The sequence below is a fragment of the Poecilia reticulata genome, chromosome 16, assembly GCF_904066995.2.
Source record: "Poecilia reticulata chromosome 16, P_reticulata-male-v2, whole genome shotgun sequence".
NCBI classification, from domain to species: domain Eukaryota; kingdom Metazoa; phylum Chordata; class Actinopteri; order Cyprinodontiformes; family Poeciliidae; genus Poecilia; species Poecilia reticulata.
The window spans coordinates 29,029,298-29,048,020 of NC_088845.1; the positions used below are offsets into that span (position 1 = coordinate 29,029,298).

At 40.9% G+C, this 18,723-nt stretch overlaps 1 protein-coding gene across 1 annotated transcript in view; it reads right to left on the reverse strand.

The window, feature by feature from the left end:
• Positions 1–3: 3 nt before the first annotated feature.
• klhl32 (kelch-like family member 32) overlaps positions 4–18,723 on the reverse strand; it is a 34,327-nt gene continuing 15,607 nt past the window's right edge. The window contains exons 5-11 of the mRNA XM_008431867.3: positions 14,388–14,486; positions 10,962–11,177; positions 6,456–7,182; positions 5,159–5,217; positions 3,176–3,368; positions 2,787–2,881; positions 4–1,313 (exon numbers count right to left, since the gene is read on the reverse strand). Of these exons, the coding sequence (XP_008430089.1) occupies positions 1,152–1,313; positions 2,787–2,881; positions 3,176–3,368; positions 5,159–5,217; positions 6,456–7,182; positions 10,962–11,177; positions 14,388–14,486 (1,551 nt within the window). The 3' untranslated portion in view covers positions 4–1,151. The remainder of the gene's footprint in view (positions 1,314–2,786; positions 2,882–3,175; positions 3,369–5,158; positions 5,218–6,455; positions 7,183–10,961; positions 11,178–14,387; positions 14,487–18,723) is intronic.

The following is an 18,723-nucleotide window of genomic DNA, read 5'->3' on the forward strand; positions in this document are numbered from 1 at the left end:
TGGTGTCCTTTTAGTATCTTTATTCTGCGGTTTCTTCCGTATATTCTTGCAGACGTGTTGCTTCGGATACATGAGGGATGTGCAAGCACTTTTTTTTTCCTCTCTCTTTGTCTTTTAGTAAAAGCAAATGTTTGACAATGCAGAATAGTAAGTACTCCATGATTGAATGTCCAGACAATCATTTAAAAACAAACAGTCTTCGGGTCCTGAGCGTAAAGTAAAAGCCTCATTAGCTCACACACACCAGCTGCGTTTCCATTGACCGTATAGTTGTGCAAATTGGAATGACTGAATGTTAATAATTATATGAATAAAAACAAACCAATTTTGAAAAAAACTCACATTTTTAGGTTAAGTTTTTGCGCTAAGATGAAGTGATTTTTCGGCGGCACCAAAATTAGTTCATTTCTCAAAACTGCGACAGAATGCTTTTTTTTTTTTTCACATCACACGAGTCACATGATCAACGGTCGACTGTTACTACTGGTGGAAAAAACAAAAAAAGACAACAGGAAGTGGTAGGAGAACGTTTCTGAATGACTTATCACGTGAACAAACTTATTTACGTGTGATTTTAATTGCATTTCCTATTTAATGTTAACGCAACAATTGTGAAAATGTGTTTTTTTTGGGGGGTGGGGGGGTTTCAACAAAAGTTTGCGCACACTTTTAATGGAAACGCAGCTACATTCTGTATGTTGAATCTGTTGTCAAATTCACATCATTTAGGGGATTAAACAAAAATTCAAGTGTTGCCTCTGCAACATGTTCGTCTGAGTCCGCCTAGGAAACTCGCAACGGGAATCGATGGACATTGTTGACGTTTTTTTAGTTTTTTTTGTTTTTGCTGGGTAGAAAACAAACTTACAGCCCTATTATTGGTTTCGGCAACTTTCCGTTTGCTGTGGCTGGTCGGACCCCTCAACTATATTTACCCCGTTCTTCTCAACAGAGGTGGCGGACCTTCCAGTGAGTCTGAATGATGTCCTCGTCTTAATGCAGGAGGAACAGCTTTAAGAAGCAGCACGGTTTCCCCTGTTACACCTACACTAGAGCAGCCAGTTCTCTTTACTGGCTGTTTTTCCTCATTCTGGTTTGCAAGCGCCGACTTATCCGTTGTCTGGTTCTCAGACGTTTTCCAAGTCAGTGAGCTAGACGGCTCCTATCCTGTGATGGGGTACTTGTAGCGTCTGGAGGTTGGGGCAGGTGAAATAAGGAGCCGGGAGAAAACAGGTTGCAATCCCGTTTGAGGCGAAAGGCAGTGTCGGTCCGTAGAAAACCTCCTCCTTCCCCTCCGTGCTCAGGTCCAGCACCTGAAACAGGAAATTCAGTCTATAGTACCAAAGCCTGTTGCAATAAGCAATAAATCAGTTAATAGCATGATAAATTAAAACAACCTCAATAATTTCCATTTGCATGATTTATTGTTTTTATCTTCTTTTTTTTATATCAAAAGCTGCATGACAAAAGTCTTTGGTTTGGTGCTTTGGTCTCAACTAGCTCTTTTTGAAAGGACAGTTTTGTTTCTGTTTTATTTATTTTTGCACATTTAAAATGTTTTCCGGTGTTAAATGCTCATTAGAATTTAAAGTTTATTGGTCTTTGAGAATGTGTTCTTACATTATTATGTCATTAACTTTATATAACCTGAAAATGGTTTCAAACCAATAATGTTATCATTAATCGCAATAACTTCAGGTACGATTTATCAGAAAATGTTAAATTTGTTATGACAGCCTAGCAGTGCGGGGATCCTTTAATATGGCTTATTGCCATGGCAGCAGTCAGTGTAATGAGGAGTTACTGTAGCTTGAGAAAGTATATTTTCTTCAAGTTTTTCATAATCAACACAAACTTTTAAGGTGCTTTGTTGGGGTTTCATGACAGAGAAATGTACATAAGCCTGTTGCAATTAATTGTATGATCAATTAAAATCAGCTAGATAATTTCCATCCTGATTATTTTCAAGGGAAATTTTCTTTACAGAGCTGTCATAAAGCATTTTATTTATGGTTTTATTTTTCATTTTTGTTTTGGAGATTTTAAATATCTTCCCGTTCTAGTGTAGCGTTGTTGTTTTTTTGGGGTTTTTTTTTAAACAAAATTAAAGTTTATTGATCTTTGAGAATGCAAGCTAGCATTACTATGGCATTACAAATATGGTCTCAGAAAACAATATAATAATCACAAAATCAACAGATTTATTATTATAATTGTTGATCTTGAGTGAAAGTTTTTGATTTAGCAGCTTTCCTAGATGTGTGTTTCATCCAGTTATGTTTCTGGCCTGTTGTAGATAAATAAATATTATAAATGAGTGTGGAGCTTTCAGTTCAGACTTCAAACAGGTAAATATTTCCACAAAAAGATAAATGTTATGAGATGTTTTGCATTTTTAAAATGAAATAGTGTTTAATCATATAGTAATTAACTTCATTTTTGTATTTGCTCTGTCCTAGTTTCTTTGCAGACATTACAGCTTCCGACTCACAGCAGACGACACTTTGGCCCAGATTATTGATGGAGTTTATATGGATTAGTAGCAAGTCCTGCAAGATCTAAAAGTGGAGAGCAGCTCTTCTCACCAGCGCTCTAACTGCTGTTAGGACAGCTTAAAAATGCACGGCTTAAATTTAGACTCAGATAGAAAATAGCCTCTCTCTGGGTTGCAGCCAGTTATTGAATACAGCATGGAGTCAATCAGTCAGATTGTGCATTTAATGAGCCACATGTTTCTAAAAGTAAACACTGCAACTGAAATCACGTTCAGCAGTCACAGCTCTCACCTGGATGCACGCCAAAGGCTCGTTGGTCCAAATGGAGTACCCTCCTACCACATAAATCCTGTCATCATGAACGGCCACTCCAGACTCGTTTTGACCTGAGGACGACAGACATGAAGGTTCTCAAGATTGCTACATTTTCCCCCTCAGAGCAAAAAAGAGGAGAGGAAAGTTTCACTCGGACTGAGATTTGGTTCCATTTCCTGTGACCTGAATTTTATTTTATTTTTTGAGAGAGAGGCTAGAAGGAACAGATTACTGCAACAAACCGTTTCTGTTTGCACACAAACAACCGCCTCTCGTGCCGTTCGATAGCCTGTTTACTGTCCGCTCGGTAATTATCGCTACGTGGACACGGCCTCCCCGCCCACTGCGGCCGCGCCCTCGCCCACCTGTGAGGAGGCTGAAGGAGCAGCGGGTCCACTGGTCCAGGTCCATGCTGTAGGAGTCGATGTGGCGCACCAGGATGCGGTCGTTGTTGTAATCCAGGTCGTTGCCGCCGAGCACGTAGAGCTGCCTCCTCACGGCCGCCATGACGTGGTACACGCGCCGCTGCAGCATGGGGCTGCGGGCCAGCCACTGATCCTGACGGGCGGCGAACAGAGGGAGAAAGGTGGGAGAGGGAACGAGGACGAATGAGGAGATTAATATTTAAGCATATCCATGCATGGGTAATTGATGTATGCTCAGTGCTAGATAAATAACGTGACACTGGAGCTCTGCTTTGTACTAATGACTTCCCTCCCTATTTCTAATCATATGTTTCATCCACTCCATTTTACACCAAGGATCCCTGCTCATCTCACTAAGTGTGGGGAAGCTTATTTTGTGCCAGTGCGTCTGTGTGTGTGTGCGTACTTGATTGAGGGAGAGAATGAGAGTGAGTGTGTGTGTGTGTGTCTGCTGGGAGCTGACGGGTGGCCATCTGTTGAGGGTAGAGTGGGTGGGGGGTTGCTGTTGCTCTGGCAGGTGAATGTAGATTCGTAGTGAATACAAATGAGACTCTCTCCCTTTTTCTACCTCTCGCTTCTTCATTCCCTCGCTTGGAAGCTGAAACGCAGACCCATATGGATGTGCACCTTTTCGCGGATACACACCGCATGCCTCTGTGCTTCACACACACACACACACACACACACACACACAGTCCAGGCCTCTTCAAAGCTGCACAAACAGAAACGCTGCTCTTCACAACCCAACATTTTGAGCTGTTTGAGTTAGTTTTGAAAAGTGGGCAAGAGAATAGGAGTTGGATATATTTTGTGGGGTTTTTGTTTAGGTCTATAAATACTAACCCATCAGACAAGCAGTCAGGTTTGATGATGGAAGCAGTAGATCTATTCACAGCTGGATCATGTTGAGTTATACTCAGTCGTCGACCTTGTCAGAAATTTCAGTTTGAGCGTCTGAATCTTACATATCCATATACTCTTTTTATAGTACAATCAAGTAACTATGTTGCCTTCAGTTATGAGAGTGCTGCATTTATCAATGACTTCAAAGCAATCTGACTTTGCATCATAGTCTGTATCTGACGCCTTGAAATTGGGCCTCTATCTCTTTAAGAACTTCCTACCTGTACCGACACGCCCCCTTCAGCACCATCACAACATGTCACTGTTCTCAGGAGTTCTGCAGATGCTCAGTGTTTGCTAATTGCTGCTGCTGCTAGTCTGGAGGAGCCGAGTGGGGGAAACGGTGGGGTAAGGGTGTTCTGTGGGTCTGATTTTGTTAAATATTGATTTTTTTTTTTAATTGCTAAGATTTTTGTGTCTTTATATTTTACCAGCTAGCATAAAGTAGAATTTAATGCATGATAGTGTATTTTTATTATAAGAAAAAAAATAGTTTAAAATGTGTCATCATTGAGAAGACATAACACTATAATTTATAGCTTTATGTATTCTATGTTAACCCCGTTGAAGCATTATTGTACTAAAGTCAAAATAGGCATCAAAATACTCCAAGTACTTATTTATGATATTTTTTGGAACACCTACATATACCAACTAATACTGTATATTGTGCTTTTAGTATACTGGTAAATACATTATTGAACATTGCATTTTTTTTCTTCCTGTGGTGAACTAAAGTCAGAGCGATGTCTGCTACAGGATTGATAACTGCTAACAAAACACAAGTCACATGTTTATGCAGTAGAAATGAAGGTGCATCCCATTTCTCCAGTTTGCCACTGACTTGGAGCAGGTACAGGACAGTTCACATCATTTTTACTGGACAGCAAATCAAAGATATGCGAACTATAAAAAAAAAAAAACAACATATTGATCCAAAAGGAAAATTAAGTGATGTTCTAAACTCCATCGTTTTTGTTAAATATTTCTAAGTGCCTGATTTAGCTGTCTGATACTCACCTGCTCCGGGTCGTATACCATGAGCCGATTCTGGTACTGTGCCGTGTTTGTAACTCCACCTGCAATGCAAAAGTGCGACATGCTGAACTTTATTTTTACGCGTAACAAAAAATAGCAGAAATATGCTTGCAGAAGTCTGAAAGTCCAACGTGTGTCTGTGTGATCGTGCAGTTACAGAGCATTGCAAAAAGCATTCGTACTCTTCGAGACAACCCAGTTGTGTTTTCTTTTGGATTATAGAGCAACACAAATACGTGCAAATATTTTGAATTAAAAAATGTTATGGATGCTTTTGTAATTTTGAATTTTTGTGGGTTTGGGTGTTTTGGGTACAAAATGGTTTCAACGTTTCATACACACCATGTTGTCATTCATCTCAGCATCTCCATTCAGGTTGAAATGCCTTGTTGCTGAAATGTGCTATGCAAAAAATAAACTTGACAAGACTTAAATATTAGTGAATTATTTATGAAAACCACATATTATCCTTCAACTTCTCCAATATAGCTTATTTTGTGTTGCACAATCATAAAATTGCAGTAAGGTAAAGTGACTGGTGTGATTGTAAGGTAGAAAAATGTCAGAAGGTTTAAAGGGACAGTATTATGTACTTTCCAAGTACATAGTGCCATTTTACAGTGCAATCACTTAACCATGTTACCTGAAATTGTAATAAAAATACTAAATATGAAATATAACTCAAAAGAAATTTGACTTCATAACTTAACGCCTTGAAATTGGGCCTCTGTCTCTTTAAAAACTCATTCTCTTTCTGTAACTCCACCTTGAGGAAGTCATCGCAACATCAGTCCTCTAGTAACCCTTTAACATTTTTGTCAATGTTGTACTGAGAAGTGGCTCCTATAATTAGCTCAGCAGATGTGCAGTTCCATCAGATGTTTGCTAATTGCTGCTGGCTAGTCTGAAGGAGCTGAGTGGGAGAGTCACGGAGGAGAGGGTTGCTCTGTGAGGCAGAAGCTCGAAAGCTTGGAAACTTCAGCTGCGAGGAGGACCTGTGTCCTTGAAGGCGGCGCTAGGCCCTCCTAGTTGTTTTGCACAGCTCAATTGTTGCATTAGAGATTTAAAAATTTCTCAAACATGAATGAAAAAATCACGAAAACACCCCAGGTATGGTCTTGACAATATTATGACATAATGTGAAGCTCAAAAAAGTAGATTTTACATAATACTGCCCCTTTAAAAGGAGTGAAAATATTTCATTGTACATTTACACCTGAGATAACTGTTGTTCATATTAGAGAGCACTTTATTTCTTCCTTTCCCTATCACTGTGTACCTGAGACCCAGAGCAGATCATCAGCCACACACCCGGCATGGCAGGACAGTGAGCGGTCGAAGGGCTGGACAAACATCCATTTGTTCCTCTTTGGACAGTAGCGTTCCACCGAGGGTAGCACCTGCCTCAGCTCGTTCCTGCCGCCCACGGCATACAGGTACTGACCCAGAGCTCCCAGGACAAAGTGTTCCCTGCACGCCTTCATCGGGGCAATCTCAATCCACCGGTTGCCCCTGGGGTCGTACCTACACGCAGTCCTCACGGCACACGTCCTGCCCGTGGCGTGCTCCACCTCGCCGCCCACCACGAACAGGAAGTCGCCCATCACGGCGATGCAGTGATGGCTGCGCCCAGTGGGCATGGGCGCCAGCTCACTCCAGTTGGACCCCCCTCCCACCCGCACGTGCTCCTGCGCCGACGGGTTGAAGTAGCGCAGCTCCCTGACTCTGCTCACCTCCCGCTTCCTGCCCCCTGCTATGTAAAGGGTGAGCGACTGGAAACGAGGCCTGGTGCTGGATGACTGGCGGAGGGGCTGAGCGAAGGTGGCGTGGTGGTAGTCCAGGGCTTCGTCCACCAGGGCGGCGGCGGTGGGGCAGGACTGAACCAGGGGGTGGCTGTTGGCGAGGTGATGCAGGGCGGGGACGTCCATCAAGCCGTAGCGGACGTGCTGCAGGAGATCCTCGGTGTACTGGTAGCGGTAGTCGTGTTCCAGCCAGAGAACGAGCAACTGGAACAGAGAAGAAGGAGAACTGGATCAGAATTCATGCCAAGAAAATGTCGGATCTGGAAACGTTGGCAGCCTCATGGAAATCGCAGAATTAAGGTAAAGGAGGAAGTTTCAAACCAGGGTTATAACAGTTTCAGGTTTTTCATTACAGTTTTATTTCATTGACTTTTTGTCTAATTCACTTGGCTTTAATTAGCTTTTAGAGTCTGTTTGAAAGTTTTCATTAGTTCTTAGTTACATTTTGCCTAGTTTCTGTTTAGTTTTTATAAGTCATAGTCGTAGTTTTTTCATACTTTGACCTTTTTGAATTCTGCAACTAAACATTAACCAAAGTATTAAATTGTGATGCTGAATACATCGTTCATCGTTTAGCTAATGAATACTCAACAGAACACCCCCCACACGGTCTACAACTTTGTGGAGGGGCTAGTCGCCGGTAAGGTGGTTCGCCAAGGGCGCCAAAAAGGCTAGGACCTTGAAAAGGCTTCTTGTACGCAATTTTAATTAAAACATGTTCAATCTGGTCCAGTTGTAAGGAAAAACGTACTTATTCATTGCTTATTTTAAGATTTCAAATGAATAGCTTTCTGGACTTCCCTGTTTTCTTCATTAAACAGGAAAGAGAAGGAAAGCCGAGAGGTTACTGAAGGAGGACAGAATTATGAAAAGGAGGTAAAGGAAACCAAGCAAGAAGCAAGGGAAAAAGAAATGTCTCAAGGGCTGTTAATCAGATCTTTTTTTTGTTTTGTTTTCTTCAAGAAGCTGATGGACTGCGGCGAGCCGGCGCTGCAGCCATAGCTGCCAACACACAAGCATTTATTAATCAGCAGCATTCAATATACAGACTGTAAATATCCACGGGCGGCCCTGCTTTGTTTAACGCAGGTGAACTGGGAAGCAGGCGGGAAGGGCTTTAATTGAACCTGCCGAGTGGTGGAAGGTTCTTTAGCTGTGAGTGTGGGCTGAGCCGACTGGAGATTACTGATACCATTATTAGGAAAACAAAGTGGGCCTTAGCGCCCACCGTGCGGAACCTGGGAACTTATTAGAGCGGAAAAAAGGCAGTGATGTTTTATTTTGGAGGGGTGAGGGGGAGAAACGGGTACGGGAAATAAAAATGACCACGGATAAATCTGGAAAAGACCCAATAATAACACATCTTGAGTTCTGACACGAGATCTGATGTGTGATGATTAAACAAAAACGCCTCGATTTACTTTAAAGGTGCGAATATGCGACAAGTAAGAGCCTCTGTCTGTCTTTTTGTGGCATCTCTGTCACTCTCCTGCACCCCTCTTCCTCCTCTTCCGATTGTCGCTCCACCCCTTCCCCCCCAACACACACACACACGCACACACACTCCGCCTCTCTCCTCCTCATCTCCGTGAAGTGACAGTGTGCGAGCGTGAGCGCGCCGCAGCAGCTGACTGTGAAGGTCACGCTGCATCACACAACTTCCTCAGGGCACAGAATAAATCAACTCCCTCCTTCCTCTCTCTGCACAGAAAGAGAAAGTGCAAAAGAGAGACAGAAAGAATGTGTGTGTGTGTGTGTGTGTGTGTAGGGTGTGAAAGATGAGGAGGGGGATGCTACGGCAACATAGAGCAAAGGATGGCAAAAAAAGAGAGACAGAGGGGGAAAAATACAAAAGGTGGAGAAAATGCGATTTCCATGGCGTAAGAGAAAACTCTGAGTGACGATGATTGATGGCTGAGGTGTTATCGGTCCGGTACTGGCACGTACCCCCGCACCCCAAACCCTGTCCAACCTCGTCGTCTCGGGCACCCACCCTTTCGGACGGCACTTGCCGTTCTCCTCCCGTCTGATGCCCAAATTAACCTTCTGAGCGAAGTGAAGGAGGCCCAAAGCAGCCTAATCAGAGGCTGATTATGGCAGCGGCGGCTGGCTAAAGGGTCAGGGTAATTGTGCCATCAGAGGCCTGATTGTTTTCAATCAGACGGGCGGCCGAGTGACAGCTGGGGGATTGGGGGCCCTGATGGAGCCGCGGTGGGCCTAATCAGAGAAGAGAGGGAGAGAAAGAATGAAGGTGGGGCAGGAGGAGGTGGTGTGGGGGCTGATTGGTGCAAATGAACAGTCAAAATGGCAAGTCCCCATCCTGCACCGCCATCTTACTCCACAATCCAGTTCATCACACACACATGCCTGTTTATGCGGACTGACAGTCTGCCTGCACCTGTGCACGCAAATTCAGACACGCCGCTCACTACGGCGTGGCCTCATCAATATCAATGCTTCTGCAGAGAAAGGCAGGGTTCAACCAAGTCTCTCTGATTGCTTTTAATCCTCTGCTTTCCTGCCTTGCAAAACTATTCTGTGACTTTTCTGCATTTTTCCTCACATTGCAACCAAAAGCTTCAATGTATTTTATGCAAAATGTTTTCCAACTAAAAATCTGAAAAGAGTGACATGTTTTAGAATTTAACCCTCGTTAGTGTGACATAAAAATGTTTTGTTTTCACAGCTGATAGTCCAGTGGACTCTGTTGTATTGGACAAACAAAACTGCAACATTTGTTACATATTTGCTTTCATACTGCACTGAGTCACATGAACCAAGCTCTTTGAGAAACCTGTTTCCACCGTCGCCTGTGGAGGCACCGCAGTAAGAACCAATGAAGGGAGAGACACAAAAACCTCAGAAGACACTGACTGCAACTTTCTTTTCCACAAAATGAAAACAAAAATGGAGTGGTGTCAGGTTTTAGCGGTTATAGGGTTTCTCTTTTGTCTTTCCCATAGCAGGAGCCATTTCTGCAGGTTATGCTAGTCTCGCGTTCTTGTTTTGGTTGTATTTACCCAGAATGCCCTGCGCTTTAGTCCTCTTCTTGCTTTTGGAGCAGTATTCGGTCTGCTTGGGGTTCACATATACATTTGAACCGCACAAGAGTTCACGTCAACCAGATCGAGGTCTAGATTTTTAGGTGGACGGGAGTTAGCATCAGTTTGATTCCTCATTCACGCCTCCCCAAATGATCCGGACATTCTAGACAACCAAACTAAAGTTCAATTAAAGCGTACTAAACAGGGCTGGTGTGAACGCATCTTAATTACCACTAGAGGTCACCTTGTTGGTAAATGGAGGCCACATGTGTAATTCAAAAACGCTGTGTTTGGCAGAAAGCTAATATCGCACATTCCCAAAGGGAAAATTGGTGGTGGTAGCATCATGCTGTGGAGATGTTTGTCTTCATCAGATGTTAGAAGACCATGACCTGGTACCATTTTGGTACCTTGTGTTGGTCCACCCCAGTGGTCTGCAACCTGTGGCAGAGGAGCCGCAAGTGGCTTTTTCAACCATAACACTGCCTTAAGTATTCCCTAATGTCCCCTAATCAAAAACATACCAAGAGTGTTGATTTGATTCTTTCATGCATGTTTGAGAAATCCTTTAATCTCCACATCAACCATTACCTAGGTCCACCTAGGTAAAAGATGCCTAGGTGGACCTATCTATCCTCTTTTATGTATATCCTTATTTTAAAGCCTTAAAATACAAATACATTATTTAAAACTGACAAGAAATTTCCTAAAGAAGAGATTTGTCAAAGTTATCCTATTTTGAAAAAAAAATTACGTGACATTTGTGGTTCTATGCAAGTTTTATTTGGCTGTCCTGAAAGCAAAATGGCTCTGTAGGTCTTAAAGGTTGCATACCCCTTGGAATCCATAAAAACTTTCAGGACACTGCTGTATTTGTGATATACTATTCGGGCAGTAACGTGAGTGTGAAACGACTGTCTACCCTTACTCAGACACTACCTTCCATATCTCCTCCTCGCTCAGGGAGGTGAGGCGGTCACTTTTCAGCACCTCCCTGAGGAGTCGGTAGGGCAGCTGCAGGGCCTCGTCCTGTCGGTTCTGCCTCAGCTCAGACAGATGCTCCACCAGGAAGCCCACCACGGCCTCCTCCAGGGCGGGTAGATGGAAGAGGTCGGCCACGCGGTACAGCTCCAGGTAGTTCACGCCGCTCAGCTCCTGCAGGAGGATCAGGGAGAGGCTAAAGGAATGCACGGCTTAAAAATACTGTACGCATTGTGTTCACTGTAATGGCATGACAACATTTCAGATGAAGGCAGCTGGGGGAGAAAGTGGATAAGAGAACATGAGGCAACACTGCCACCTTCTGGATGTTCATGAAAATCCATTTACATCAAATATGGGTCTGTTTTCAAATACGAAGTGTGACGCGTATAGCTTTTATAATAGATTGTGAAATTTTTTATTAAAAAAATTATTTCAACATTTGTAGAAGCTTTGTTTTACCGCAAAGTAAACAAAACAAACATACAAACTGACCATAGCGTGGTATTCTGAGGGTTGAAAAGTATATGCAAAGTGAAGACTGTCCATTTTACAGAAAATTCATTTTAAAAAAAATTCTGTATACATCATAATATTTAGATTTGTCAGTTGTTTAAAGTCCTAAGTAAATTAATATTTAAAATTTGAAAGAACTTTACATTTGCTATTTATTAACCTTGAAGTAACGCTTTTATTAATAAATGCAACAACAAATTTGAAGTTTTGAGAGCTGGTATATTCTGAGAAGCAAAGTGCTCTCGGGAGCCCCCTGCTGGCCAAAAGAGGGACGCTTTATTTCTGATTTGGAACAGCAGTGATTATCCTCCAGGAAAACAACTTAATCAACGAATCTTTTTGGATTGATCCAACCAGGAAAGTAGATCGAATTAGAGTATGTAATTAAAATTAGAGTTACATTATTGTAGAACAGGCCATCTGCCCTGACCCTTTACTTAACATGTACTTCACATCATAGGTGACTGTGGGAAAATACTTTCTTTCCTCAGTTAGTCATTTTCCTGTTTTATTTATTAATCTGCCAACATCATCATCTTGCCAAGGCAGATTCAGGATTTGTTGATTAATCTCAATTACATCCAGTCATCCACAGACTGAGAAAGGTTCTCCTGAACCCATTGAAACTTTTATTTTTAGGTATTAATGCTGGTGTAAGTCTTGCTGAACTGGACATTTTAATATAATAAATGCAAATTACCGCCTATTCTATCAATTTAACCTTAGTTTGACTTGAAAAAAGATGAATCGGTCATTAGAACAATGTCACATGACATTGAGGTGATACAAAAAGATGTCGCATCTCAAGACTTTTTTATTTTAATTAACCAATTTATTTACTTTTAGTATAAACCAATACTAATAAAAACTACTGAACATCATTTGAGAGTGGCTGTAGAAAATCTTTATATTAGTAAAATTGCCATAAAACACAAAGAATTGTTGAACTACTTTACAAAAAATAATATCTACGCAGGTTGTAGTAAATGTGGAATAAGTTCTTCAGATAAATCAGTTTCTTCAGCAATATTTTAATATCTACAATTTAAAAGTTTATTAGCAATTGCTTATACTGAACCCAGCATTTAGTTAAAGCAAAAGAGTCACTCCGTTAGCAAGTCAAACACGCTTTTCCTGTAATGACTGTTTACAACCACCAGGTGGCACGTTGGAGCTATGACTGATATCTTGTCATAACCAAAACATAAACATAAACTAATTAATTCAAAAACACCAACTCACTAAACATTTTGGATTGTTTTGGGGAATTTCAGCACAACTGTCAAGATGAAATAATATTTCTGTTCATTTATGCAGAGAATACATATTTTACAACATGCATTACATTATGTTGTATAATCCTCTATATACTACCATTTGATCAGACATAACCTGAACTTTTGTTTTTAACCGTAGAAGTGGTTGGCTGGAAATTCAGAGGTCAGTGAGCTGGCTTTTAACATCTCCAAACAACATCTTCACAAGATGTTTTGCTTTTGTCATGAAACACACATATAGGGTTATCTGACCCTGAACCAGGTTCCATCCCGACATTCCCATGCTGTTTATATTCATAATTATTTGAAGCATCTGGAAGTTATATCCAAGAAAGAACAAGACCTGTTTAGGTGTACAATATTCTTCATGATAAATCTATTTTTCCAGTGTGGTCAAGCTAAAATACATTTCTTCGACTGATTCAAATGTTGTTTAATTTACAAATAAGAAGCTTACAAAACCATGACATCGACATCTGGTCCCTTCCAAAAGTGTTTAAAGTGTAGTAATCTTGGTGTAAGCTACTGATTTTGAAAAAAGTTAGAGAATTCTAAAACTTAGCAATGCCAAAGAATAAAATTAAATAAAAAACGGTTAAGTACAAAATTACTAACATAGCAGGACAGCGCCATATGAAATGAGAATATTTGTTAGCTTTTATTAAATATGACAAGATAACACATCCATAAAGGTACAGAAATTGCAAAACCATCTAGTAAGAAGAAAGTTAATGAGCGGTTTGATCGCACTGTAATGCGTACAGTCCAGGCCAGAGGAGAGGTGCACATGACGTATGGGTTCTTGTCATGGCTACCAAAAGGATTTATTCAGGATTAGTAGTCCTCATGGCACCAAATCCCAGCCCTCATCAGGAAGGGTGTCATTTCTGGGATCCACGTTAAAGGTTTAGCACAAAAAAAAGTCAATTGAGTTCAGGTTAAGGAGTTAAGGGTGTGGTTATGCATGAGCTATTAATATGTAAGGTTAGATTCAGCGCTGGGGTCAGAGAATGGAAAATTGTAATGAGGTGTGTGTGTGTTTTAGCATTTCCCACCTTGTCAGGACTCCAAAGGACCTCTACTGCTGGTCCTTTGGCGTCCCGAAGCTGAAGTTCTGTTTTTTGGTTCAGAGATAGTGATGTACCAATGTGAAAATTTGAACCAATATCAATATCTGATATCATATTAGTATTGCTTTGCCAATAGGTTAGATGAACAACATCAGCTAATACCATTGTCAATGCCAATATATTGTGCATCCCTACTTAAGGGATGCTAAGGTTACATTTAGGGTTAGGCACAGACCCAGCTCCAGAGGAATTTAGCTGCGGGGGGAAGGGTCACAGTTAACAGGCTTTGTATTTAATATAAATATATAAGCATTTATGTCACATTTCAACTAAAATAACCACAGATAAACTAGTCATCATTGTTTGAATTTTTTTTTTTTGCAAAGTTCGATTAGGCATGTACTGCTAATGGTTAGGCTTAGGGTCAAAGGTTAGGCTATAGAAATGAATGAAACATGAATGGAAGTCATCGCAAAATCTCCTTTAACATGGAAAGATGTGATGTGTGTGTGCCTGTGTACCTGGATGAGGTAGTTTGAGCAGAGGCCGAGGAGCTCCAGCAGCTGAAGGTGACTGCCCGCAGACAGGACGTCCTGGATAACAGCCGGCTCCAACAGAATCTGGACCAAAAAAAAAAAAAAAAAAGCCATTAGATTTTCAGACACTCAGAGTAAAACCTTTTAGTTACTATTTGCTCTAATTTATTATTTATTCATAAAGTCAAGGCCTGATTCAAGTTAAACTAGCCATCAAACTACTGCTGACTTTGCTTCCTGTTTGAGCTGAGTGACCAGAAGCTAAGCTAGGCTAATCTGATAAAAGTCTGCCTCGGCTTCTGCCATGCCACTCTCTCTTTCCTGGCATAACACTCAGTAAATCCGCCAAGTCATGCTCATAAGCTGCTGAGAGCAGAGCCAGGTAGTGTTGTTGGGAGACAACAAGGTCCGACAAATTTAACGTTCCTTCAGCAACCCAATAAACCTGTCACAGAGGACTAATCTATGGTGGCTTTTCTAAACCGAGAGGAAATCTTTGATAATCCATTCAGCGGTGCTGCCCTACATAGCAGCATAACTGTGACTGCATCAGGGGTGGAAACTAGAAAAATGACTTCAGCATCGTGTTTTTCAATGTTGCTGACACAGTAGACAGGTAAGCGTTATTTAGCGGCGCTCGTGGCTATCATGTTTTTCCTGAATCCCGCTCATTATTTATTCATCCTAAGGCAGAGGGGGGAAAAAACTGATCAGAGAACAAATGTTTTGTCTCCCTTCCTCTGCATGTTGTCCAAGAAATGTGCAGTCAGTTTTCGCTTCATAACACACTATTTAACCACTTTAAGACTAACTTAAACCCCACAAATTCATTAAAATACTTGTTTAAAGTGTTTCTATAGATATACGTGCATCCAAAGGGGGAAAATAAATCCCACAAAGCTTTTCTCATAGCCATATCATTTTCCCTCTGCTTGCAATTAGCTGCATCTGCACATTTCCATTCATCACAGCATGGCTTCCTGGCAGGGCTGGGCTGCAGGCCAGTTAACCACACGCACCATCTATGAGCTTCAGAAGCTAACGTATTCAGACAAGAGGGCAATAAAAAGAGGTTATTTGCTCCGCTTAAACGGCAGCCTGTGCACCGATTCGGAGAGAGAACGGAAATCACCGGTCATAATCGATATTCTCATGAAACGTCCTGATTTAGGAAGAGGAGCTGGACTCAGGTAGTTTTTTTTTTCTTCAACAGAAACACGAAACTAAATGCTTCCTGTCAGGAGAAAGCAGGAGTGGCGGCTGGATGGTTGGAGAACGTCCAGCCAGTTGGAGAAAGAGCTGTGGTCAGACGATACCACATTTGTTCTTTTGAGCCCAAATACAAAAACACTGAACCCAGTAAGTACAGAGCTGGCAGCATCATGATGAAGGAGCAGGGGAATGAGAGTTGGTCTACAGAAACAAACTCGCCTTGGTTTTCTAAGTCTGAGTAAGTTTTCTTTTTCTCAAGACTTTAAAAGTTATCCTCAAGTGAAGCAAAAAATTCTAGATGAAAATATTTTAATTGTTTAAGTTTTTGCATTTTTTCTTAAAGAGTAGTACAAAAAATGTGATGTACAGAATATGACAAATTTCCTTTTAAATTAAGTCTGACTATTAAAAACATTTTTATTTTATTTTTGAAGCAAACGACCTGTTTGAGGTCAAAACAAAAAAAGTAATTTTTTTGTCTTTTAGAGTCAGATTTATAGCAATATATTCAACCTCTAACTTTCTGTGCTCACCTTCATTGTCGCTGTTGACGACGCTGTTTATGTGGAAGGAAGAATTACAAAAATACGCACTTAGAAAAACAAGACGACGGACAATATTTTTTGTCACTTACCCTTCTTGACTTAAAGGGGAAGTATTATGGAAAATCGACTTCTTTTGAGCTTTACATCATGTTATAATTTTATTACCTCATCAAAAACATACCTGGAGTGTTGATTTGATTCTTTCGTGCATGTTTGAGAAATCACTTAATCTCCCTTGGCGACCATTGAGCTGTGCAAAACGCCTGAGTGGACTTAGCGCCGCCTTTGAGGCACCCTGCTGTTAGTAGTGAGGACTGCAATGTAGTGAGGCAGGTAGAGGTGAAGCCAAAAAGATGTTTGGTAACTGAAAAACTGAAACATAGCGGGGGAAAACTCAAGAGGGACAGGAAGTATGGGAAAATAGAAAATGAAGAAATGCATCTGCTGAAGAATTGACCTGAGGGGAAAAAAACTCTGCCGGGATTCAAACCAAGCACCTTTTCGCCTGAAGGCAACAGTGCTAACACCTGCACCACTGTGTCAGTAATGACTCTAAGTGACTATAAATGAATCTTCTTCATGTCCTGCTGGCATGCTCCTCACTCCAGCTGCCTAATATGGTTAGAAAACATCAACCTCACTCAGCAGAAGTCAGTTTTGTAACATTGTGCCTACTTTAGTGTGGGAGTCTAGGGAGCTCTTGTGTAATCCGTCGTGTGTTGTACTCGCCAGTTGTGAACTTTCACCTGGAGAAGACGATAAAGCAAGGGCGGAATATTTTGGATTTCAGGTCGGCTTCCTATGTGCGGCTTGTCTGTACCCTCTCTCTTAAGGATTTTTTTAGTAGGTTGCCACTTACAACGTGAGGAAACGTCTCATGCACTATCATCTCCTTTAGGCAGAGAGGAGCAGAGCCAAACGAAACGGGGCGGCTTGCGAGCCTGCAGTTGACCTACTTACTGGCACACTCTTTTGCTCATTTTCGTGGGAAAAATTAGGAGTATTTAATAAGTTCACAGCTTTTCAGGATGCAAAATAAGCCACAGCGCTGGCTGCTGGTGGCTGGAGGCTCAGTCATAGTGACGAAAAGGTCAGGACAAACAATTACACCGTTAACAATTCCCGGTGAGAGAGTGAGAAATCAAGGACGGATGCTAATGTCGCTCAAAAAACTGTCTTGAAGATTCACAACGAAAATCTAATGCTGTGTTGTTTCTTAAATGTACATTTTGTGTCCAAAACATGTTTTTCTGTATTTTTGGCTGCCGCTTGCGAAGGATGGACAGACCTTATACACTTTTGCGTGGCTTTTAAATCCTGCTGTGGGAGCTTATGGTGCTGAGATTAAAACTGTAATCTGCAAAACCCGCGTTTTGAATTATTTATGTGACGTGTGACGGTGGTCAACAACTAGAAATTCTAAGTCAGAATTTCTTTCCGGGCTGTAAGGCTTCATTTACTCAAAGGGAAAATAAAAATAAAAATAAAATAGAACCCTGTTTCAGTTCCAGAGGTTAGTGTACCAGAATTTATTTCACACTGATATGAGCTTTACTCATTCAGAAATGTAGGTATTTACATATCAGGTCTGTGCTTATTCAATATGTAAAACTCAAACTCAGGAGCTGAGTCTAAACCATCTTTATTAGGAACAACTTGTAGTATCCATGTTTTTTATTTCAATGTGGATGGATTTTGTCCCACTTTATGATAGAAAAGCAGTCAACTGATGTTTGCCTTGCAGTACTATGAACTGCACACTAGTACTAATACTGGGAATGTTACAAGCAGTCCAGAAACGTAGCAAAAGAAATGCAAGTCTAATGCATGCTGACAGTGGAAACAGCCCGTCAGACATTATGAGGTAAATATTTGCTACATTGTGACTTATTTAGCAAATGTGTTTCCATCTATCCTTTAACGAATTAGCTCTTTTCTGAAAAGCTATAGCAGAGTTCTTATGCCCTTTTATATATATATATATATATATATATATATATATATATATATATATATATATATATATATATATATAAAGCACCTCAAGTGAGCATAAAAACTTTTTGTGTGTGTGAAATTGATGAAGTTGTATTAAAATTTTGCAGTTTCCATCAACCTTTTCTAATGTAATGTGCATAAAACAACGTTGATGGAAGCACAGTTACCTGTGTACCCACCACTGTTGTTGTGGTGGGTACTGTTTGATATCAGGAAATTACAATGAATGCTTCTACTTAAAGCCCCTATTTTTAAAATGTAAAATATCATTGTATCTTAAACCATTTACGTTTTCCTAAATTTAACCCCCAAACCCAAATATCCCTAACTTTTTATTAGTAGTGTAGCAGTCTCCACACATATAGCTTAACATCTAGACATCATGGCCCAATAATAAAATGATTCATTTGTTTTCAGTCATCACTTTTGTAGATCTATTCCATGTTTGCAATATTCTTATTCATCCTGTTGCATGACTGCTGTAGCTTCAGCTACAGGGCAGCTTCACATTTATCTCTAGAACAGTTTAGTATACTGAAACATTGAAGGTGAAATCAGTGACTTCA